This window comes from Macaca mulatta, chromosome 7 (assembly GCF_049350105.2).
Source record: "Macaca mulatta isolate MMU2019108-1 chromosome 7, T2T-MMU8v2.0, whole genome shotgun sequence".
NCBI classification, from domain to species: Eukaryota; Metazoa; Chordata; class Mammalia; order Primates; family Cercopithecidae; genus Macaca; species Macaca mulatta.
The window spans coordinates 93223394-93246741 of record NC_133412.1 but is presented as its reverse complement, the minus strand read 5'-3'; the positions used below and the strand labels follow the sequence as shown (position 1 = coordinate 93246741).

The 23348-nt window shown below is 47.4% G+C and overlaps 1 protein-coding gene and 2 long non-coding RNA genes across 7 annotated transcripts; 2 read left to right on the top strand and 1 right to left on the bottom strand.

The window, feature by feature from the left end:
• The first annotated feature begins 39 nt into the window (after positions 1 to 39).
• On the top strand, positions 40 to 18831 carry LOC144330141 (uncharacterized). Its single transcript, XR_013396041.1, has 2 exons — positions 40 to 934; positions 18353 to 18831. It is a non-coding gene; the product is annotated as an uncharacterized LOC144330141 (long non-coding RNA).
• Positions 2446 to 7491, bottom strand: LOC114679523 (uncharacterized). The gene is made up of 5 exons (XR_013396040.1): positions 7311 to 7491; positions 5011 to 5199; positions 4345 to 4471; positions 3242 to 3618; positions 2446 to 2532 (listed from the first exon to the last, which is right to left on the bottom strand). It is a non-coding gene; the product is annotated as an uncharacterized LOC114679523 (long non-coding RNA).
• KLHL33 (kelch like family member 33) lies at positions 5694 to 18831 on the top strand. Of its 5 annotated transcripts, none has more exons than XM_015143208.3 (5): positions 5694 to 6023; positions 9517 to 10286; positions 14616 to 15540; positions 15665 to 15832; positions 15932 to 18831. In XM_015143208.3, exons 2-5 carry the CDS (start codon positions 9536 to 9538, stop codon positions 16482 to 16484), a joined length of 2397 nt encoding a protein of 798 aa, XP_014998694.3. In that variant the 5' UTR covers positions 5694 to 6023; positions 9517 to 9535; the 3' UTR covers positions 16485 to 18831. The 5 variants fall into 5 exon arrangements, with proteins under 5 accessions (XP_014998694.3, XP_028707189.2, XP_014998695.3 ...); XM_028851356.2 differs by lacking the exon at positions 5694 to 6023 and adding an exon at positions 9134 to 9212; XM_015143209.3 differs by lacking the exon at positions 5694 to 6023 and adding an exon at positions 9136 to 9248.
• Positions 18832 to 23348: the final 4517 nt, after the last annotated feature.

The following is a 23348-nucleotide window of genomic DNA, read 5'->3' as shown; positions in this document are numbered from 1 at the left end:
CCTCTTCTCTGAATGTTCCTTCACATTTATGCTCTCCAGACTTGGTTTCTTATGAGGACTCTGCTTCTCCTAAGGTGGTGTTTTCCCTTCCACACCCATTGTACACTGGGCCTGGGGGTGGTGCACGTGTCCTCATTTTTCCTCATACTGTTTCCAGACCATTGTCCCTCATCCCTAGTACCCTTCTGCTTTGAAACAAACTACCACATGAACACCACTCTTGTCATAAATCTTGATGATTTCAATATTCAGGTAGATCATACTAATAGCCACTTATTTCCTTGGTCATGTTCTAGAGCTGCAGATCTTCCACATCTCAGTTTCAGACATCCCACTCTCTACTACCACCACCTCCTGTCTTTCCAGTTCATTTTCTTTAATATGATAAATCCAACAGAATCCGCCTCATTTCCCTTCGTTTTTTTTGCTTTTGTCATATTCAACTCATTGCCTACTTTAGACCCATGCAGCTGAAAGGGCTAGTAAAAAATAGCCATGCTGACTGATCTTACTTTAAACTTATGACCATGACACTAAAATGGGGGTCCTTTATGCCACCCAGAAATATTCCATCTCTCTAGTCCTTTCACTTGCCCTCTTCTCTGGTGACTGTTTCATACCTTCTGACCCCTCAAATCTCTTAACATCTCCTCCTGTTCTGACTCTTACCTTAGTTCGTATTTCAGTAAGAAAATAGAAGCAATCGGTATACATTTACAGGCTTCTGCCCCTGAAACTAACCACCTTCTAGCATCTGTACCCATGTACTCTGCCTTCCTGTTACCATAAACCAGTGGTTCTCAACCAGAGCTGATTTTGCTTCTCAGAGGACACTGGATTGTCACTGTGGATAGGAGGGTATTTTGCTGATTAAAAGTCAGGGCTGGGTGCAGTGGCTCACGCCTGTAATCCCAGCACTGGGAGGCCAAGGCAGGTGGATTACTTGAGGCCAGGAGTTCAAGACCAGCCTGACCAGCATGGTGAAATCCCTCTACTAAAAATACAAAAAATCAGCTGGCATGGTGTCGCATGCCTGTGATCCCAACTACTCGGGTACGAGGATCACTTGAACCCAGGAGGCGGAGGTTGCAGTGAGCCAAGATTGTGCCACTGCATGCCAGCCTGGGTAACAGAGCGAGACTCTCAAAAACAGGGATAATTCTCCCTCTTTTCCCGGAGAGTCAGTATTTTCTTCTCTCCTGAATCTTGCCATTAGCACACAAATACGCCACTGTTTTCCTCATTTTACAAATAATGCCCACTTCGCCCCATTTGCCCTTCCAGCTGCTTCCCATTTTTCTGTTCCACATTACAGCAAAACTTAGAAAGACTTGTCTTCGATTTCTCTCCACCAGTTCCCTATTAAATCTCCACCAAAACTATTCTTATCACAGTCACTAATGACTTGCACATAGCTAAATGTAATGGTGTATTCTTCATCCTCAGAAGCTGTCGGCAGCATTTGGCACTCCCTCTTTGAAAAGTTTCCTTACTTGGCTTTAGGATGCATTCTTTGGTCTGCCTCCTAGCTTACTGACTGCCCTTTCTTAATCTCCTTTGCTAGTTTCTCCTCATCTCCACAGAGTTTAGTCCTCAGACTGCCCTCTTTACACCTACACCTGCAGTGACTTCATCTAGTTGTATACATTAAAATCATTTTGATGGGGGTTACTCCCAGTTATAGTTCCAACCTAGACTTCTATCCTAAATACCTAGCTGCCCATTGGCACCTCCACTTGGATGCTTAATAAGGATCTCAAATTTAACATATTCAAAATTGCACTTATTCTTTCCCCAGCTTAGTCCTGTAGTCTTTCTTGTTTCTGTTAACAACTCCATTCTTCTAGTTGTTCATGTCGAAGTATCTGTGTCAGTTTCCTTTCTTCTCCAATTAATCAAATCCTCTTGGTTCTACCTTCAAAATATATCCAGAATTCCATTTCTCCTCACTTCCACTGCTGCCACTGTAGAGCAAGCCAGAATTATGTGTCTTCAAGATTATTGTAGTAGCTGGTCTTTCTCCTTTTATCATTGCCAACTTAAGAGTCAATTCTCCACATAGCAGCCAGAGTGAATAGTGTTAGCATGGAAGCCAGATCATGTTACTCTTCTGCTCAAAACCCTCGGTGTTTTCTTAATTCAAAAGAAAAACCAGAGTCTTTCTAAAGGCCTGTGAGACTGTCTATGATCCACTCTGCCCTTCCCTGCTTACCACTTTCATCTGCTACTCAATTCCTTGTTTGCTCTGCTCCAGCAACACTGACTTTTCTGTTGGCCTTTAAACATCACAGTTGTCCTCTGAGGTGGGAGGAGAATATTGGGTCCTTGGTAAATGCAGAGTTCACTTTCTAATCCTTTCTGGTTTATATGTCACTATCTTCCCTTTCCTATTCTCCCTGGAACTTGGAGAACTTGGGACTTCCTGGGGAGCCATGGAGTCCTTACCTTCATCATCACCAAGCCAGTACACGTCCACTGCCCTCCGGCCCTGCTTGGACTGGAACATTGAGGCTGCTGGAGTAAGGATGCTGTCTGAGAAAAGAGAAGAAAAGAATGAGACAAACTCCTTATCCTTATCCAGCTGAGCAATTGCTCCTAATTCAGTATGATACCTCTCCTTCCCTAAGAGAATTATTGCTATCCCAGAAAAATGTCATGTGGCTTCTCTCCACATTGACTAACCACATTCCCTTTTTATTTTCCTTGGTGCCTGCTTCTCTAACCCACTCTACAACTCTGTTTTTCCTAAAACAGGACATGTTTTAGGATTGGTCTCCTTCCTGCTAAGTATCCATCCCTATGACATCCAAATATGGTGGGTTTACTGGGAAAAGTGGGGGTATAACATAATGTTACCTTTTTGTGAAGTATGCCCATTGTAAACTGGTAAGGTGTGTAATATTATTAGAATTGGGGTAGTGCCAGAAACCCTTCTCTAGAATTGGGCCATAGCCCTTCCTGACCACACTCCAGCTCACCCTGCTGTGTTGTATCTTTTGATCCAAATTTCTCCCACCTGAATTTAGAAGATACCTTTAAAGCTTTCCCCCACCCTAAAAATTTCAGGAGAACTAAACCTTAAGTAAAATTCATTCCTCTCACATCCTGGTACGCAATTCTATTCAGTCTTAGGTCTTGGTAACTCTAGATGAGTTCATTTGCCTCCCAGACTGTCTTTGAGAGCCAATTTCTATACCTCCCACACCACATCCTTCTCTTAGGCCCACTTGTTTTCACTCACCTTGAGCTTGGTGTTGAGTAGCCAGGCTTAACCCTCCTGGCATCCTTATGAGGCCTATGCCATAGTTGTAGTCAAAGACATCACTTTATGGAGAGGAGAGAAAAGGAGATAAAGGAGGAAGAGATGAAGGGGTTGGGGTCTCTTTCCTGGGGACACAGGCACTGCTGGGCAGCTGTTGGGAACAAGGCTTTCACTACAATTATATTTCCTCTTCTTTCTAGTTCCTGACCATTTCTATGCCCATCTCACTCTTCTCTAACTCACATTCACAGTAGAATGCCTATGTAGTACTCCATGGTAGATATAGGCCCTTTCTGCCAATTTTGCTTATATCCCAAGACCAGCACATTGGACTTCAGTTGGTTCAAACGCGAGACCTGAAAGGAGAAGCAAAAAGGAAGGAAGGGGATATGGTATGTTGGGTGAGGGGTGACAAGAAGACTTCCTTTTTCTCCACTACCCCTCCCAGATTTCAGGAAGCTAGTTTCCTTCTGTGTCTGAGCAGATAGCCCTGCAGAGGTTCATGGTTCTTGCCATGGCCTTTCCCAAAAAAGCCAAAAGTCTGCAAGAACCAGTCGTAGTATTAAAGAATGGAGTGGACCAAGTGGGAACTGTGGCAAACTGGAGAGCACCAGACTTATCCCATGGGACAGGAGCTACTCGGCCCCAGCTAACTGTGTCATGTGGGTTGGAGACCCAGGATTAGCAGATGCCTGGATCTTAAATGTTGGCAGTTTATTTTAAAAATTGTAAATGCTGTGCAATCAGAAAACTCATTTCCGGGCAAGATTCCATCCATAGGCCACCATTTTCAATCTCTCGTCTAGAGACTTCCTTACTGTAAGTTCTTAATGTGATCTTGCACATTGGTGAGGCTCACTGAGTAGGACAGTGCCATGTGGTAGGTGTCTGCCTGGGCTGAAGAGCCCCAGTTCACAACTGTGCAGAGGAAGGGGTGGTGCAGAAGGATTAGGGGTGGCGCATCAATCGTCAGGTAGAAGAAGAAACAGATTTTACTCTTCGTAGTTCTGGGCTTCTTGTGGGGGTCAGTCTCCTGTTGTAACTCACTTCCTGACTCCCTACCCACCCGCCTACTCACTCACCAGGTTTTGTAGGTCATATAACAGCAGAAGGGTAAGCATCACAGTAATCAGTGTTGCCCGCCGTGTGAGGAGGAACATGATGAGCAGGCAGAGCAGAGAGCCCAGGAGAGAGACCCAGGGACTTTACCTGCAGAAGGAAGGGCACCAGCCTGCAGGGGACCACCACCCACTCATGTACCCCAAGGATGCTCTCCCAACTCCCCAGGTCTTTCCAGACCTGGACCTTACGTCAACACCTGCCCACGCTAACCAGGCAACCAGGTAAAGGAGACATAGAAACAGCCAAAGTTGATGAGGAAGCAGAGGAGGAAGCTGGCAATGATATTCAGCTCAGCTTTGGGGAAAATGAAAGGTCAGGAGTGAGTCTCCACACTAATGACATAAGATCCAGGTCTAGAAGTCCAGGACATTGTTTTATTACTTTCTCCATTCTCTCTATTCCCTTCTTACTCCTCACTCCAGCCCCGCCTCCCCCCCCCCCAGCCCCCCACATACCACCCCTACTACTGCAAGGTTAGGAGACATTTTCATCCACTTTCAGGAAAACAGAGATAGAAAAGAGGTTTTAGGATCAGGTCCTAGAAGCCAGAGGTAGGGCTGGGAAGGGCATGAGAGGAATGGTGATTAATAGAGCCTGGTGTGGAGGGTGGGGTGGGGAGTACTCACCGATAAGGATGAAACCTACAGCAATGAGGAAGGTGAGCAGATAGCCCCACAGAGGCTCGTGGTTCTTGCCATGGCCTTTCCCAAAAGCCAGTGACTCGGTGTGGTTTATCCTGGCACAGCTGCTGCAAGAGGTCGTGGCGTTCAACAGGGGAGGGTCCCAGGAAGTGGGAGAATGAGAGCCCTCTCTTCCTGTAAAGAGGCAGGACAGTGGGGAGCATAGACAGAAGTCAAGGGAGTTTAGGGGTCAGAGGCAGAAAGCATAGGAATAGGGGGAGTAGGGTGTGTAAGATCCCTGGGAATGAGGGAGGGGAAAAACTGAGAGTGGGGAGGTAGATAAAAGGGTGACACTGGGCTGGGCACGGGAGCTCAGGCCTGTAATCCTAGCACTTTAGGAGGCTAAGGCGGGCAGATCACGAGGTCAGGAGTTCGAGACCAGCCTGGCTGACATAGTGAAACCCCATCTCTACTAAAAATACAAAAATTAGCCGGGTGTGGTGGCACATGTCTGTCCTTGGGAAGCTGAGGCAGGAGAATTGCTTGAACCTGGGAGGCGAAAGTTGCAGTGAGCCTAGACCATGCCATTGCCCTCCAGCCTGCATGACAGAGTAAGAATCTGTCTCAAAAAAAAAAAAAAAAAAAAAAAAAAGAGTGACACCTTCCCCACATTTTCCCTTGATTTACAGGCAGACTTTGAATTTTGCTACGTGGGCTTGGATTATCTCTTTAAATGCTAGCCAGCTACAGTCATCTCCATCTCCCGAAGTTACCATCTAACTCCTGGTTGCTGAGAACTGAGCCCTCTTTTGCCCCTCCTCCTCAAAAATTATACACGTGGCATGACCATGTCTACGGACATTCTCTCCTTTCTCTTGCAAGCCTCTTGCTAAGATCTCAACTAGCCTGGAAGATATTAGGGGCTGAAACAAAGCAGGAAAGGACACAGAACAGAGCGGCACTCAAGATTCCAGCAGATGTCAGAGGGCTAAAGGCAGACACCACGTTCATGGCCTGAGGTAAAGGGCAGACAGAGGTAAAAATCAATGCATTTCCAAAGTAATGCATTCTACCCATATTTTCACCTAGTTTTCCCAGACTTATTAAAATTGATCTGCATCTTTGAAGGTTTTGCCCCATTCAAATTAATAAACATCTATGCTATGCCAGGCAATGGACAAGGTTTCTCTCTCTACATTTCTGCTCTGGTTCACCCACCTCGTAGTGATTAGAGAGCCCATAGAGGCAGGAGCCTTGCTCTCAACAACTGCTGAAATCCCAGCTATACTGGCACTTTGCACCCAGGCAGCTCCCATTCTGCACACCCATGTCAGTCCTATTTTCTGAAGCATCTTGAATCATACAGGAGCCTGGAAATGAGATTGACGATACCCATTGTTTCATGGGAAGAAAACCCCATCCCAAAGCAGTAGGGCTATCTAGGTACCAACAGTACCAAAAGGGGAAATGAAAGTGTTTGTATAGTAGGGGTTGGGGGAGTGAGGAAATGACCAAATGTGGTCATCGGAGAACACCATACAATTCATTAACAGATATGAGGGATGGGGAAACATGAAGGGAGGAGCGGGAGTCACTACAGACTCACCAGCCTTGACTTTGCCGTTACTGGAGATGGCTGAGGTAAGACAACCCAGTGACGGTATGACTAAGGACGATGAGCCATGTGAGCCTTGGGGTGAGGATGGGAATTTGTTCATACATGTACATCCCTTCCTACTGCCCAGGAGAGCTCTGAGCTCATACCTGTGCCGGCCTGAGCAGCGATCCAAGGCAGCTGCAGGTAGAGAATGATGCCCCAGATGTTGAGCACACAGTAAATCCAGGGAGCAGGGTGGTAAGGGAGGGGTCACAGTCTCCAGTGTGAACCCCAGCCCTTGCCCCGTTCTTCAGAGGTACTTCCCAAAAACTCCCCTGGAGCAAAAAGTTCTCGCCTGCCTAGATCCCCAGACTTAGGGAACCATGAGTGCCAATCCATTACCATGGCTCCTGTGACCCAGCTGAAGTGCACTGGGGCCTTTCCGGTTTTGGCTCCAGAATTCTCCAGATCATCTGGGGAGTGTGGCTGGGTGTGGGGTTCCTCTTGAGGTGGACGTGGCGCTACTTCATGGCTGAGATAGCACATACATAACTGAGATGCCAAGACCCCTCGCTAGCCAGCGTGTCTGCAACCAGGAGGACAGCTGATGGACCTGGAGGGCAGTCCCAGAGCTACATGAAGGGTGGTGGTAGCCCACATGCAGATTTTGTCCTACCTTCAGGAGTTCACTGTGGGGCCTGGGTCTTACCAAGCTGTATGGAGCCATCCCAGGACTACAGAGTTGGGATAGAACTCGTAGCAGGGTCCGGTGTCCTTGTCCTTGTAAGCAAGTGGTGAGCAGAGGCTGGCTTGGGATATGTCTCCACCAGATTGCAGTTCCTCCAGCTCCTGGTTGGGGGTCAAGATGCTGGCCACATTGTCTTGCTCTGGGGACACCATGAGAGGCATTAGAAATGTCTGAACTGGGAAAGAGGGTGCAGATCCTGGACACTATCTCCCCATTTGCTGACCAGGATAACCATAAACTGCCTCTCAGTAGAACCATTTTGGGGAGTGCACCTGCTGGCTAGGCTCACCCAGGGAATGCTAGCTACTCGGAGTTGCCGAGGTACCCAGGCCACAAAAGGGGAAATGGAGACAGCTCTGAAAGTAGGAGGGGGTGCTGTGCAGGTCAGCCCACTTTCCCACCCTACCCTGCCCTCCACATGAGCCCTTTCATCTGAATCACAAGGAACAGTTGTGCCTCCTTCCATTATTAAGTCTGCCTGTGGAGTCAACCTATCCAGCCTGGACCAGACATTTTATAGGCCAGGAAGTAGGAGCCCTTGGCCTGTCCTGCCTCCCCAAGAGAAGGGAGAGGAAGTGTGTCACTGCACCTTTCCCTAAATCCTTTCCGCAAGATGACATTCAAAACTGCGGCACAAAGTGATTGCACGGCTTTTAGGGGCTTTAGTTAAGCACTTGGCCTCAGGATGAGAAAGGAAGTGTTGTCTCGGAAGGAGAAGGAATGGCTGTTACCGTCTGGCTCAAATGGAATACCTGCATGTCCATAGCCCATCTAGTCCAGGACTCTGGTCCTCACAGCATGCAGATCAAGCACACCTTCCACTGTCTGGTTCTGATCCCAGCACCAAGATAAGAGTTAGAATTCCCCAGACTTTTCCAAAGACACAGGATTGGATTTCAGGCTCTCACCCTGGACCCCACCTCTGGACAGACAGGAAGCGCTGTGCTGGGGTGAGCCAGCTAGGTCCGTAGCCCTGCCCCCTGGCCCTTCACTTTCCCCACTCTTCTGCCCTCTGTGGGTAAAGCTGGGCTATGTTCGCTCCTGCGTCCCAGCTTTTTTCTTTTTTGAGACAGAGTTTTGCTCTGTCACCCAAGTTGGAGTGCAGTGGTGCGACCTCGGCTCACTGCAACCTCTGCCTCCTGGGCTCAAGTGATCCTCCCACCTCAGCCTCCTAAGAAGTTGGGACTAAAGTTGTGTCCCACAATGCCTGGCTAATTTTTATATTTTTTTGTAGAGATGAGGTTTCACCATGTTGCCCAGATTGGTCTCCAACTGCTAGCCTCAAGTGATCCATCTGCCTTGGCCTCCCACAGTGCTACAACTACAGTCATGAGACACTGCATCCAGCTAAGTTTTGTATTTTTTGGTAGAGATAAAAAATCTGGGGTTTCATCATGTTACCCAGGCTAGTTTCAAACTCCTGGGTTCAAGTGACTCACCCACCTTGGCCTCCCAAAGTGCTAGGATTACAGTCAAGAACCACCATGCCCGGCGGGGTCCCAGCTTTATCATGCACAGAAAAGTCAACAGCCAAAGCCTGGTCCAGACTCTTTGCCTGACCCTTCCAGCCCACTCTAGTGGCACAGCCCTTCTGGCCTTGGACGCATTCCACCGGATTCCCTCATTCTCCTTGGTTTTCTAATTTGCCTAGATCAGCACCCCCTATGACCTACAGGTGGAAGGGTGGGGACGTTAGTCTGGGAGGGAGCCCAGGGGATTGGGTGTCAGAGTTAGGACACCCGGTGCCAAGTGCCTAGCCAGCCAGGACCGGCTATAATTAGCCCCATGGGGCCACTGGCTGAGTGGGATGCCATGTGGGCAAGTTCCCGCTGCCACGCAGCCCCAAGCACAGCAGGCACTCAAGTGAGAGGGCAAGCGGAATGTTGGTGTCTCCTGAGGGTGACTAAAAGGATGGGGGCAATAGGGGAGGGGTGTGGTCCCGGTTACTGGATCTTTACAGGGCTTCTTGCATGTTTCACTGCACCGTGTGTACCCTATAGTTTTCCTGTATATCCCAGATACTCCAGTGTTGGGATGTGGCTTAGGGTAGGAGGAGGGTGTTGGAGCAGGGGAGAGACTGACATTTCGACTGGCTGGAGACATGGTTGCTCTGGCCTCTTTGGGTCCAGCTCTGACGCCAGGCTGTCTTGCCTCTGCTCACCCGCAGCTATCCAGCAAACCTCGGCATGAGCGTCTTGGACACCCCCCATCATCCCCCTGAGCTGGAGAGTGGCTCTCATCCCGTCCAGAAGGACTGCCTTGGACTCCCTGTGCACGCCCAGAGAACCCCCTCCTGGCCTCCTTCCCCCGACGACGAGGACCCCAGTTTGCCTTCCTTTCCTCAGGAAGAGCCTGGCTCCAGGCCCCTGGTCCCAGAGAACCTTCCCTTTCCAGCCTTGTCCCTAGAGGAAGAAGAGGAAGAGGAAGAAGATGAAGATGCGGCAGAGCCGGAGTGGCTGCGCAGCGAGGAGCATCCGAGCCAGTTTTTCGCTGAGGCCCAGCGGCTGCGGGAGCAGAGATTGTTGCTGGACGAAGAGGTGTCAGTCGCGGGGCGGGTATACGGGGTGCATCGGGTGATCCTGGCCGCCATCAGCAGCCTCTTCCGAGACAGGCTGCTGGGCGGCGGAGGTCCGCGGCCCCCCTTCAGCCTCGAGGTGTCCCCAGGGGGCTGGGAGGCCGTGCTGACCTTTGCCTATGAGGGGGTGCTGGGCCCCGCCCCGCAGGGAGATGTGCTGGCCGCAGCCGAGGCGCTGGGAGCGCCCCGGGTGAAGGCTGCTGCCCAGCGGACATGCGAGAGGGCTGGAAATGCCGGGGAATGTGTAAAGAAGCCCAGCCAGGCAGAGGAGCTGAGGGAGAACCTGCGCGCAATCGAACTCCTCTACCGAGAGGGCGTCGGGTGTGACTTGAAGCTGGAGGCAGGCGGCTGCCAGCTGCGGGGTGAGGGCCTGTGGGGCATTAAATTACTGCAGGTGCATATGCTACCGGAATGGTGTGTGCAAGCAGCAGGTGGTTTGACCCCCACCATGATGGTCGTGATCCCTGCTGCTGTCAGAATTTCCCTGGGGTGGCCTTTGGTGCCACTCCTGCCCCACTGAGAGCCGGGCATGCGCAGTCAAGTTGTTTTCTAGGCGCACTGACAAATTTAAACTGACCCTCTGTCTGACTTTTCCTGTGTCCAGTAACAAGGAAGCTCCAGCCAGCTGGCTAGAGCTAAGGGTACAATACATGGCAGTAGAACAAGCAGAAAGCGGATTGACTCAAACAGAAATTAACCAAAAGCCCTTCTTGGCATCTTCCATTCAGGACACAGGAAAGCCAGGGGAACATGGTGGAAAACTCAATGTGTCCTTTCACCTTGGTGTGCTTGACACCATGGCTGACTTATGGGTCCGCAGCTAATGAGCAAGCTCTGGTACTGTTTAAGGTTACCAGGCTATGGCTTTTTTTTTTTTTTTTTCCTGAGACAGCATCTCACTCTCACCCAGGCTGGAGTGCAGTGGCACGATCTTGGCTCAATGCAACCGACATCTCCTGGGTTCAAGCCATTCTCCTGCCTCAGCCTCCCTAGTAGCTGGGATTACAGGCACCTGCTACCATGCCTGCCTATTTTTTTTTTTTTGTATTTTTAAGTAGAGACAGGGTTTCACCAGGTTGGCCAATCTTGCCTCGAACTCCTGACCTCAAGTGATCCACCTGTTTCAGCTGGGATTACATGCATGAGCCACTGCACCCGGACTGGTCATGGCACTTTGAAGTTAACTCTGCTCATCACCAGGAAAGCTAAGTAGGGTTGCATAAGTTGAGTATTATTCAGAGTCTACTAACATTTAGTGAGGCACTGGGTACCTGAAATTTTTACACATGACATCTCTTTTTAATTTTCACTGAAAGCTGGTAAGGTCCATATCATTATCTATAGGTGCAGATAAGGAACATTAAATTCAGAGATGTTGACTTGGGACAACCAGGATACAAGCCTACATCACTAATCCAGTCTGCTTCCACTAGGCCATGTGGACACGTGAAAGTTTAAAATTACAAGGGATTAGTTTAGAGATTATCTAGTTGGGCTCTTACACTTTGCTGATGAAGAAATCAGAATCCAAGACTTGTCCAAAGTCACATAGCTACTGTCCACTAGAGGAGTGACTGGGAACTAAAGTGCTTCTGGGACTCCTAGAAGGAAAACTACTCCAAAAGTCTTTATTTTCATTTATGGTAGCACTAGATGGAGAGGGAATTTAAATGTTTCATAATCATAAAATTCTCACTAGGCTTTTGAATTTAAGCAACTCATATCACTGCTTTTATTTCCCTAGGAAATATTCCTGCTTAATGGTTGGGAATCTGTCACTTAAAATCCTGGGGAATAGTAATGAGTAAGAGGTGAATACAAGTGGTTGTGAGCCCTTTCAGGGTTGACTCTGAACTATAGGTTGATTGATGATATGGGAGCTGAGATGGTTTAGCTTGTTTTGAGGAATGCAGATTTTCTCAGACAATATATATTTGAGATCTGTCATTGATGTTTACTGGTTGGGAAGCACCAGGCCACTACCTACTGCTTAAAAGACAGTGGAAAGTCATATGAACAACACCTGCCCTTTGGGAGAGGCACGCATGCGTCAGTTGGTCAAAGCAGCATGGAGTTCTTAAAGAGCTTGGCCCTCTGTGACCTGCCTAAAAGGACTTCTAGCAGCATTACCCCCCACCTTTTTGTTATGAAGCATTTTACAAAGCAAAAAATATTAAGATGAACATTCAAACACCCATCACCCAGATTTAACAATTAATATTTTACTATATTTATTTCATCTGTTAATTTTATTTTTTGCTGAAGTTTAAAGAAAATTTACGACATTTTACTCATAAGTATTTGGGTATGTATCTTTTTAAAACAGGACAATTCTGTGGGACTAGGTGTGAAAGGAAAAAAATAAAGAGGCCTTTTTCTCATAACCAGAATACCTTTATCTTGCACGACGAAATTAATAGTAATTTCTTTCCTTTTTTTTTTTTTTTTTTTTGAGATGGAGTCTTGCTCTGTCGCCCAGGCTGGTGTACAATGGCGTGGTCTTGGCTCACTGCAACCTCCACCTCCCAGATTCAAGCGATTCTCCTGCCTCAGCCTCCCGAGTAACTGTGATTACAGGCATGCACCACCACGCCCAGCTAATTTTTGTATTTTTAGTAGAGACGGGATTTCACCATGTTGGCTGGTCTGGTCTCGAACTCCTGACCTCATGTGATCCACCTGCCTCAACCTCCCAAAGTGCTGGGTTTACAGGCATGAGCCACTGTGCCTGGCCAGTAATTTCTTAATATCACCTAGTCCACATTTATATTTTCCCAATTGACCAAAAAACATTTTTTAAATTGAGTTTGTTCAACCCAGGAATTAATCAAGGACTATGCTATTTTCAGTTGCATGTCTCTTAAGCTTCCTTTAATCTAGTACAGTCCTCCCTCCCCCCCCTTTTTTTTAATTACTTTATATATTGATTGGTAAAGACAATAACGTGTAAGATTGGTTATCCTGGGTCGAGTGCAGTAGCTCATGCCTATAATCCCAGCACTTTGGGAGGCCGAGGCAGGCAGATCACTTGAGGCCAGGAGTTCAAGATTAGCCTGTCCAACATGGCGAAACGCCGTCTCTACTAAAAATACAAAAATTAGCCAGGTATGGTAACGTGTGCCTGTAGTCCCAGCTAATCCGGAGGCTGAGGCATGAGACTCACTTGAACCTGGTGGGTGGAGGTTGCAGTGAGCCGAGATTGCACCACTGCACTCCAGGCAGGGTGACAGAGTAAGACCCTATCTAAAAAAAAAAAAAAAAAAAAAAAAAAGAAGATTGGTTATTTTATAAAATGCTCCATTTTCTTGATTTGTATGGTTTTTCCCCTCATGGTTTTGTCTAAATTGTTCCTTTAGCCTTTCAACTTCCTATAAACTTGACTTTAGATCTAAAGAGTTGAACAGATTCAAGTTAAATATTTTGGCCAGAATAATCCATAGGTGATGCTGAGTATGAGGTCTAATTGTTTAACAGCATAGGTTAATAGGACAGTTTCATTGTTGTGAGGACCATGCAGATAACCAAGGTACTGGTACACAAGCATGCTTATTGCAGCCTGACAACAGTGACAGTGGATGGAGATGATCTGCCCAGACAGCCACTGCATGGAAATGAAAAATAAATCACATGCTTTCTCTAGGACTCAACTCAATTTCCATATTTTATTTATTTATTTATTTATTTATTTATTTATTTATTTAGAGATGGAGTCTCGCTCTGTCACCCAGGCTGGAGTGCAGTGGTGCAATCTCAGCTCATTGAACCCTCGCCTCCCAGGTTCAAGCGATTCTCCTGCCTCAGCCTCCAAGTAGCTGGGATTACAGGCACCTGCCATCATGCTCAGCTAATGTTTGTATTTTTGGTAGAGATGGACTTTCACCATGTTGGCCAGGCTGGCCTTGAACTCCTGGCCTCAAGTAATCCACCCACCTCAGCCTCCCAAAGTGCTGGGATTACAGGCATGTGCCCCCACCCCCAACCAGTTTCCTTATTTTAAAGGGAATAATTGAATTATATTATTCTGAAGGTCTCAAGTTTCAGATCTCGTGATTCTATAAATTATACCAAGAACAGGAGAGGGTTATGCAGAGAAAAGCTGGAACACGTGGAAAACATTAAACACTAAATCTTAGGCAAGAGGAGACAGCAATCTGATGAGGTTGGACTACGGCCATTCCCGAGTGGTGCCACTTTCCCAGCAAAATCTAACAGAATGGCTTACAGTTTTGGCTCTTGAAATTGTAAAGAATTTTATTTTGTGCACAACATAGACAGACCTATATAAGTTGCATGTTGGTCTTTTCCATTTATTTTGTGCCCCTCTAGCAAATGCTTTCTTCTCAACCTGATTCATCAAGACTCTTTTTCTAACTGATCTGACCAAAAAGACTAAAGCAATGTTTATCAAAGTGTCTTCAGACCACTAACATGAGAATCACATATGGTTACTTGAAGTGTTAAAATACAAATTTCTAGGGTCTCCATCCAGAACCGTTGAATCAGAATCTCTGGGAGTGAGCCACTGAAGCCCACATTTTAACAACTACCCCATGGTATTCTGATGCACACCACAGTTTGGCCTGTAGCAGTGGGTGGCTTGGAGGGCCAAAGTTGGAGGTACCAAGTTGGGGTAGTGCCTATCGGTCTTGCAACACTTTCAGTCCTCCTCTATTTCTTCTCCCCTCCTACAGTGCACCGAGCCGCCCTGGCTTGTGGCAGTGAGTTCTTTGGGGCCATGCTCCTGAGCGGAATGAGGGAATCCCAGGGCACAGAGGTATCTCTGAGGACCATCTCCACCCAGGACCTGCGACTTCTCGTCTCTTTTGCTTACTCTGGAGTTGTGCGGGCAAGGTGGCCAGGACTACTGAGAGCTGCCCAGGCTGCTTTGCAGTACCAGAGCTCTTCCTGTCTGGATTTGTGTCAGAAAGGCTTGGCACGGGGCCTCAGCCCTGCCCGTTGCCTGGCCCTGTTCCCCATGGCTGAAGCCCCTGGGTTGGAGAGGCTCTGGAGCAAAGCCCGTCACTACCTCCTCACCCACCTGCCTGCTGTAGCCTTGTGTCCTGTTTTCCCTTCTTTACCAGCTGCCTGCTTGGCTGAGCTCCTGGATAGTGATGAGCTCCATGTGCAGGAGGAGTTTGAGGCCTTTGTGGCTGCACGGTGTTGGCTAGCTGCCAACCCTGAGACCCAGGAGTCAGAGGCCAAGGCCCTGCTGCAATGCGTCCGCTTTGGCCGCATGTCCACCAGGGAGTTGCGGAGGGTGCGGGCAGCCGGGCTACCTCCACCCCTGACCCGGGATCTGTTGCATCAGCTGATGGTAGAGGCTGATGTTCCAGGCCAAGAGAGACGGAGGGAGCCTGACCGGGCACTGGTAGTGATTGGCGGGGATGGGCTTAGACCAGACATGGCCCTAAGACAACCATCCCAAGCAGTGTGGTGGGTCCGGGCCTTCCGCTGTGGTGTGGGACTGGTACGAACTGTTGAGTGGGGGCAGTTGCCTGCCCTGCCTGCCCCAGGACGCTTCCGGCATGGGGCTGCGAGCCTGGCAGGAAGTGAACTCTATGTGTGTGGGGGACAAGATTTCTACAGTCACTCCAACACCCTGGCTTCAACTCTCAGGTACAAGCTTCAAGAGTGGGTAGGGTGTGGCAGGCCCTAAGGTGGGCAGGGAGAGAAATTGCTGGCCTAGCCGACCACAGATGCCCAGAGTCACTCTTCCACTCTCTCGTTCTACTGTGTCCAGGTGGGAGCCCAGTCAAGAGGACTGGGAGGAGATGGCTCCTTTGTCCCAGGCTCGAAGCCTTTTCCCGTTGGTGGCACTGGATGGACAACTTTATGCCCTGGGTGGAAGACACAATGGTGTTGCCCTGGACTCTGTGGAGGCCTACAACCCTGAGCTCGACGTCTGGAGGTGAGCAGGCAGGGGGCATCTGGGAGAGATTAGGAGACTTGGACTAGAAGGAGAGTCGAAGATGCTAGTTGCCTTATCTTGTGTCCTGTTCTCCCTTAGGCCAGCACCTGCACTTCCAGCACCATGTTTTGCCCACGCAGCTGCGATTTTGGAGGGCCAATTGTATGTGAGCGGTGGCTGTGGTGGGACTGGCCAATACCTGGCCTCATTCCTGCACTATGACCCCAAACTTGAGAAGCCAGGGACATTTCTGAGCCCTATGGGGGTACCTCGGGCTGGCCATGTCATGGCTGCATTGGGTGGGCGGGTGTATGTGGCAGGTGGGCTGGGTGAGACTGGGGACCTGCTAAGCTTTGAGGCCTATGAACTAAGGACTGATAGTTGGACTCACCTGGCACCCCTACCCTCCCCCCATGTGGGAGCTGCAGGTGCTGTGCTGCAGGGGGAGCTACTGGTGCTGGGGGGCTACAGTCACCGTACTTACGCACTCTCCCACCTTATCCATGCCTACTGTCCTGGCCTGGGCCGATGGCTTTGCCTGGGAACTCTGCCAAGGCCTCGGGCTGAGATGCCTGCCTGCATCCTGACACTGCCCACTGTGCAGCACATAGCTGTAGTTCCCACCCCACACCAAACCAAACCTGCTGGGTGAAGAGGGAGCAACAGTGTATGGGGAGAGGAAGGCATAAGAAATAGCCTGAGAGAAGGACAGAGATTGTGGGGAGAGAAAAGAGAAGGCTTTATTCTTGATAGTATTTTATTCTTACACTGTGCATTGTAAACTGCTTTTGTACGTATGATCTCCATTGAGGAAATGGTGGTTCCAGAACTCCCGGGGAACACATATAGGGGAAGGCGAGGCAGCTGAATAGCCAGGTAAGGAAAGGAGACTTGGGAGCAACTCTACAAGGCTTAGGGATTCTTAGGGAAAGTGCATCTGGTTTGAAAGAGAGTTAAGAAGCTTCAGTAGCCAAAGTGTAGAGACCACGGGAGGACAGTTGGAAAAATGGTTCTGACCCATTGGTCAAGGGAAAAATGTAGAATGGCCATCCATGAAAGAGTTTGAGGAGTGTGGGAGGAAGGACTGTAAATCGTTCAGCCCTTTTTTTTTGCCCAGGACTTGCTCCTTTCTCCTCTCCCATCCCTGGGATGCCTAAACCTTCTTAACAATCTTCTTTCTCAGGTAATTTTGTAGGCCTGGTCTAGCATTTCCCAGCTGAGACACCACAGGCTGCCCCTGAGAACCTCTTGGTTTCCTTTTGAGGCAGAAGTTCCCACATAGACATGCACAGCACAGGGGCATGAGAGGCCTGACGGGGCCCCCAGGGCCACGCGGCAGGAGTGTTGTGTGGGGAAGATGATGGGGGCAGAGGCCAAAGGAGGGAGAGGCCCACAGTGGAAAAACAGATGATTTGAGGTTTAAGGAGATGGGATGGAAGAAGTCAGAAGCCTGTCTGGCTTCTTTCTTTCCCTTTGGGCAAACTGAGGAATCAGGAGTGAAAATTAGACCGTTGTTGCCTGAGGTCTCACATGGTGAGAGGATGTGGCAGACAGAGGAGTGAGAAGCAGACATGACTTAGAAAAGCCATTTCCCCCTTTCAGTCCCTTTCCCCCAGAGTTATTTTTAAATCCATTTCCCTTTTTCTTGGCCAGGGAAAGTAGTCAGGTGCTTCCTCTTTCTCTCTTCCCACATCCTGCTCTCCCCACTGCCCCTCTTTTTTATTTTTCTTTCTCTTCTTTCTCCCTCACACAGTTATGAATTACCTACTTGGTGGCAGGCACTGTAGAAGGCACCAAGGATACAGAGGTCAGAGAACTCTGACCAGCAGATAGACGTTAACAAATACAAGTTTTGAGTAGACTTAGACATATGGACAAGTCTTAGATGTATGCGCAAGTCTTGTGAGAGCCCATAGGATGGAGCAGTGAACTCTGCCCAGGAAGGCTTCTGTTAGGGAAGGTGTCATCCAATGGGTATATTTTGAACCAGATCTTAAAGGCTGCCTAGAGTCTCACCCACTAGAGAAGGGGGAATGCATTTGAAACAGAAAGAAGTGGGGCATGCCATGCCCTGTTTCTCCATAGCAAAGGGGAAGTGGGTATTCCAGAGGTTCTCCAGATAATTCTGTTGCTCTTGCCACCTACCCTCTTCTCTGGAGCCTTCCTGAGGATAATGGCTTTCACTTAATGATTGTATATTCCCACCCTCTACGACTCATCTCTGTCCTTCCTGTCTGCTCTTTCCATTTCTGCTGACTGGACAGCTGAGAGCAAAAAAGGGTCAGTGTGTGTTTGTGTGTGTAGGTCAATTTTCTTTTTCTTTTTCTTTTTTTTGAGATGGAGTTTCACTCTGTTGCCCAGGCTGGAGTGCAATGGCATGATCTCAGCTCACTGCAACCTCTGCCTCCTGAGTTCAAGTGATTCTCCTGCCTCAGCCTCCCTGAGTAGCTGGGATTACAGCTATTACATCTGACTAATTTTGTATTTTTAGTAGAGATGGGGTTTCTCCATGTTGGTCAGGCTGGTCTTGAACTCCTGACCTCAGGTGATCCACCCATCTCAGGTGATCCACCCACCTCGGCCTCCCAAAGTGCTGGGATTACAGGTGTGAGCCACAGTGCCCGGCCTGTGTAGGTCGGTTTTCTATTACCATTGTTTATTAAGATTTTCATGTTTCTAAGGGTGATGATGGAGTCTCCCTTGCACCCTTCTTCATTCTGGCCCCAGAAGTACTTGGCGTGTATTTTATTTATTTATTTTTAGATTTCGTTATTTTAGTAAGGTTTTCTCTGTATCTCTATTTAAGATAGACTAGGAATGTAACTGAAAATGAGAAGGAGTAAGTAGGACATATAAGAGATAAGAGAAGGAAGAATAAAGAAAGGGAAGAAGTAAATTGAAGGAGATGAGAAGCTATAAAAATTGGATGAACTTCTATGAACATTTTTTGTGATTTGTATCCAAAGACAGGCTTAAATAAAGACTTCATAGTGACTGAATCTTTCTTATCTGAGTTTCTGTACTATAAAAAGCATTCAAAATAAAATTCTCTGTAATCTGCCTTCTAGGTCTACCACATGATTGAAATCATCTCCCTCCACTGTTACTGTGACCTGCTTCTTACCAAATCTAACAATCTGTGGCCATCTTCCTTCTCTTTCATCTTTCTGCAGGAACTGATTGGCTTGAAAACTGGCTCTTACCCTAAAAATTTCTCTTCTCCTGGCTTTAGAGATAGCACACTGTCCTGGATGGACCTTCTCTTATTTCTCCAATCCAAAATCCAATAAGCCAGATCAAAGTGTCCAAGGGGGTGTGGCTTCGTCTCTAGTGGAGCGAATAGCCAAGGATCCACAGGTATGTGGATGAGGGTGGTTCATTGCAGAAAGTTCTGACTTTCATTATTTATCTTTTTTTTTTTTTTTTTTTTTTTTTTTTTTTTTTTTTTTTGAGACGGAGTCTCGCTCTGCCGCCCAGGCTGGAGTGCAGTGGCCGGATCTCAGCTCACTGCAAGCTCCGCCTCCCGGGTTTACGCCATTCTCCTGCCTCAGCCTCCCGAGTAGCTGGGACTACAGGCGCCCGCCACCTCGCCCGGCTAGTTTTTTGTATTTTTTAGTAGAGACGGGGTTTCACCGTGTTAGCCAGGATGGTCTCGATCTCCTGACCTCGTGATCCGCCCGTCTCGGCCTCCCAAAGTGCTGGGATTACAGGCTTGAGCCACCGCGCCCGGCCTCATTATTTATCTTTAAAATTGAGGATAGAGTGAGGAGAGAGGAGATCTCTGACTTGAAGGAGGACCCTATTCAATAGTCCATTTGTCAGTGAGAAGGGACTGAATATAGGCAACATAACAGCCTGGGGCCTCAGCCAGGCGGACTAAGAATAAAATAATATCAGGGTAACATTTCAACCCCAGAAGGGAAGTGGAATGAGAAGTAGGAACTGGGATAGAAACCATGCATACAGATTGGGCAACCATGGTGGGGACCTGGCAAGGCTAGTTTGATGACTGTAGAGGCCTGGGATTCTTACCTTTGGTGAATCAGAAAATAAGCCAACATGTTCTAGATGCTCTCTAATAGCTCCCTCAACACTCTTCCCTCAACCCCCTTTGTTGGTGAGGGTGAAATTTCTGATATCTCTCTTATCTTTTCAAGGTTGACTCAGGTACTGGGTAGGACTGGACATGTAGGTTAATATTTAGTACAAGTAAGTGTGTGGGATTCTATGTATCACTTGTCTCCTGTGCCTAGTCCTAGGTTGCTTACGTTCTTCCTTTCCTTTGCTTTAAGCTCCCTGTCGGGAAGCTCACCTCTCCTCTATCTCCAACCTTGATGGTTCACCTGGATTCTAGTCTTTTTTTTTTTCAGTGATTCTCACCTCCATTTAGACGTACCAGCATCATTAGTTCAGATTCATTATGTTTTATTCACACTATCATTTCCCCTGTTTCCTGGACCTGAAGCTTTGGAATCATCTTGAGCTTATTCTCCCTTATCTTTTTTTCTTCACTTGACTCATCATGTAATACTGGACTACTGAAATAAAAACCGACTTAGTGTCTTCTCCCAATCTTTTCTATGTTGAATATAATATATATGGAAAAGTTTTAGCCAGGTATGGTGACACACACCTGTAATCCCAGCTACTTGGGAGGCTGAGGCACGAGAATTGTTTGAACCCGGGCGACGTAGGTTGCAGTGAGCTGAGATCGCGCCACTGCACTCCAGCCTGGTTGATAGAGTGAGACTCTGTCTCAAATTAATAATAATAATAATAATGATATATGGAAATTTGATAGCAAGGAAGATTTTAAAAAATAGAAGAGTAAATTTATATGAAAATTTCACTAGCTGTGAAACCAAAAATTACTACTTACCCAGACAGACACTGTGGGTTGTAGCAGCAACAATGTCCAATCAAAAGAATGAAAAACTGCCAGGCACTGTGCTACATGCCCATAGTTCCAGCTGCTCAGAGGGCTGAGGTGAGAGGATCACTTGAGCTCAGGAGTTCGAGTGCAGCCTGGATCACATAGTGAGACCCCTATCTCAAAAAAAAAAAAAAAAAAAAGAATAAAGGAAAAATTGCATAGAAAGATTATTTAATAGAATTATAGAATGGAGAGGTTTCAGAGATCATGTAATTCAAACCTTTTGTTACACAGCTTAGGAAATAAAGGTACGTGGTACACAGTCTAGATAATGAAGAGGAAGGCTTTTCATGAAACTAGTCTCTCATACACATTAGGACCAACAGGCAGGCTAAGACAAACATCGCAGGTGAGGTCTGTAGACAGGACGGTCACAATTACTCTTTCAGGATCACAGACTATATTCTAAATCCTGTCTAGCCTTTGAGATCAAGAAGCCCTAAGTGAAAAGGTGTGAATTTATCACAGCTCCTGGTAAAACACCTACCAAAAAATTTATAGATGGACAGGTACTTATGTGTATATACATACATACATTTATATCATTAGTGGTGAGATTATAGTCTTTTTGCTCTGAGAGAGAAATGATCATGGTATTATTACTATAGCTGATTCAGAATATAATAATCTATATTTCCTATTTGATATGTTTTGGATCTGAGTCCCTGCACATATCTCATGTCAAATTGTAATCCCCAGTGTCAGAGGTAGGGCCTGGTGGGAGGTGATGGGTCATGGGAGTGGTTTCCATGAAGGGTTGAGCCCCATTCCCTTGGTGGTGTTCTTCTGGTAGTGAGTTTTCGTGAGATCTTGTTGTTTAGAAGTGTGTAGCACCTCCCGCCTCGCTCTCTTTCTTACGCTTGCTCCTGCCATGTAAGACGTTTCACGCCTCCTTTGCCTTCTGCCATAATTGGAAACTTCCTGAGGCCTCAGGCCTCCCCAGAAGCAGATGCTGCCATGCTTCCCATATAGCCTGCAGAACCATGAGCCAATTAAACCTCTTTTCTTTATAAATTATCCAGTCTCGGGTATTTCTTTGTAGTAATGTGAGCACAAATACAGTATTAGAAGAATGACAAACAAAACAAAACAAAACAAAACAAAAAGTATAGCCTTGAAAGTGTACTGAGCTAGATTCAGTAACTTGGCTTCAAGTTTCAATTCAATTGTTGCTTTGGTAATGATGAGTAAGTCCTTTAACCAGTTTGAATTCCAAGTTTTACCCCGTAAAATAAGCACCATAACGGTATTGTAAACACCACAGTGTTATTATAGCTCATGAACCCCAGAGCTTGGGATAGTCCTAAGGACCTCTAGGCACATTGGAAAAGTGTGCCTTGGTAATCTATAAATCAAGGTCCTAGGACACATCCTTTTAGATCAGAGAGCTAAATGATGCCAAACAAGGAGGCCAGTGTACTGTAGTGATAGGGTCCTGAGACCATGAGTACCGTACAGAAGGTTATCAGCTACTCCAGCCTGATGTACTCCTGAGACAGGGAAGCAGATTCATCTGGATTCCAACTGAGGCCAAGGCATATAGTTAGAGAGCTACGTATCAGTTAGTTGGTGTTTTGTTTTGTTTTGTTTGAGACAGAGTCTTGCTCTGTCTCCCAGGCTGGAGTGCAGTGGCTCTGTCTGTGCTCACTGCAACCTCCACCTGCCGGGTTCAAGTGATTCTCCTACCTCAGCCTCCCGAGTAGCTGGGATTATAGGCACATGCCTGGCTAATCTTTGTATTTTTAGTAGAGACAGGGTTTCACCGTGTTGCCCAGGCTGGTCTTGAACTCCTGACCTCAAGTGATCCGCCCACCTCAGCCTCCCAAAGTGCTGGGATTACAGGAGTGAGCCACCACGCCCAGCCTATATATCAGTTTGACTAATTGCCAGGTAGACAGTCTAAACCCCAATACAGACTTTTCAAGCAAACTGTCACTGATGAAAGCCAGCCTTTTCATTACAGAGTAAGAACTGCTTGTTTTATTTTTTATTTTTTTGAGACAGAGTCTCACTCTGTCACCCAGGATGGAATGCAGTGGTGCGATCTCGGCTCACTGCAACCTCTGCCTCCCGGATTCAAGTGATTCTCCTGCCTCAGCCTCCAGAGTAGCTGGGATTACAGGAGTCTGCCACTATGCCTGGCTAATTTTTGTATTTTTAGTAGAGACGGGATTTTACCATCTTGTCCAAGCCAGTCTTGAACTCCTGACCTCAGGTGATCCACCTGCCTCAGCCTCCCAAAGTGCTGGGATTACAGGTGTGAACCACTGTGCCCAGCCTAGAACTGCTTGTTTTAGATGATAGTTATTGTTTGTGCTAGCTATATGCCAGGTGGTATGCTAAGTGCTTTACGTATATTATCTAATTTGAATGACAATGCAGCCCATAAAAAGTGGGTGCTATTATTATTCCCACATTATAGATGAGAAAACTAGAAGATTAGAGGAGTTAACCCACCCAAACTCACACAAGAGTTTGTAAATGTTGAGCATGTATTTAAACTGGTAGAAGGACTTTATTATGCCCCTCTCTGATGTAGCTCCATCTCCACTTGAGTGGTAAGCTTTATCCATGAAACTCATA

What these genes read in the sequence shown, in the direction of transcription:
- KLHL33 (XM_028851356.2), top strand. Translation starts at nt 9,157, where the DNA reads ATGCCATGTGGGCAAGTTCCCGCTGCCACGCAGCCCCAAGCACAGCAG. An exon ending in AGGCGGCTGCCAGCTGCGGG is followed by an intron (nt 10,287 to 14,615) that starts GTGAGGGCCTGT and finishes CCCCTCCTACAG; the next exon opens with TGCACCGAGCCGCCCTGGCT. An exon ending in CCTGAGCTCGACGTCTGGAG is followed by an intron (nt 15,833 to 15,931) that starts GTGAGCAGGCAG and finishes GTTCTCCCTTAG; the next exon opens with GCCAGCACCTGCACTTCCAG.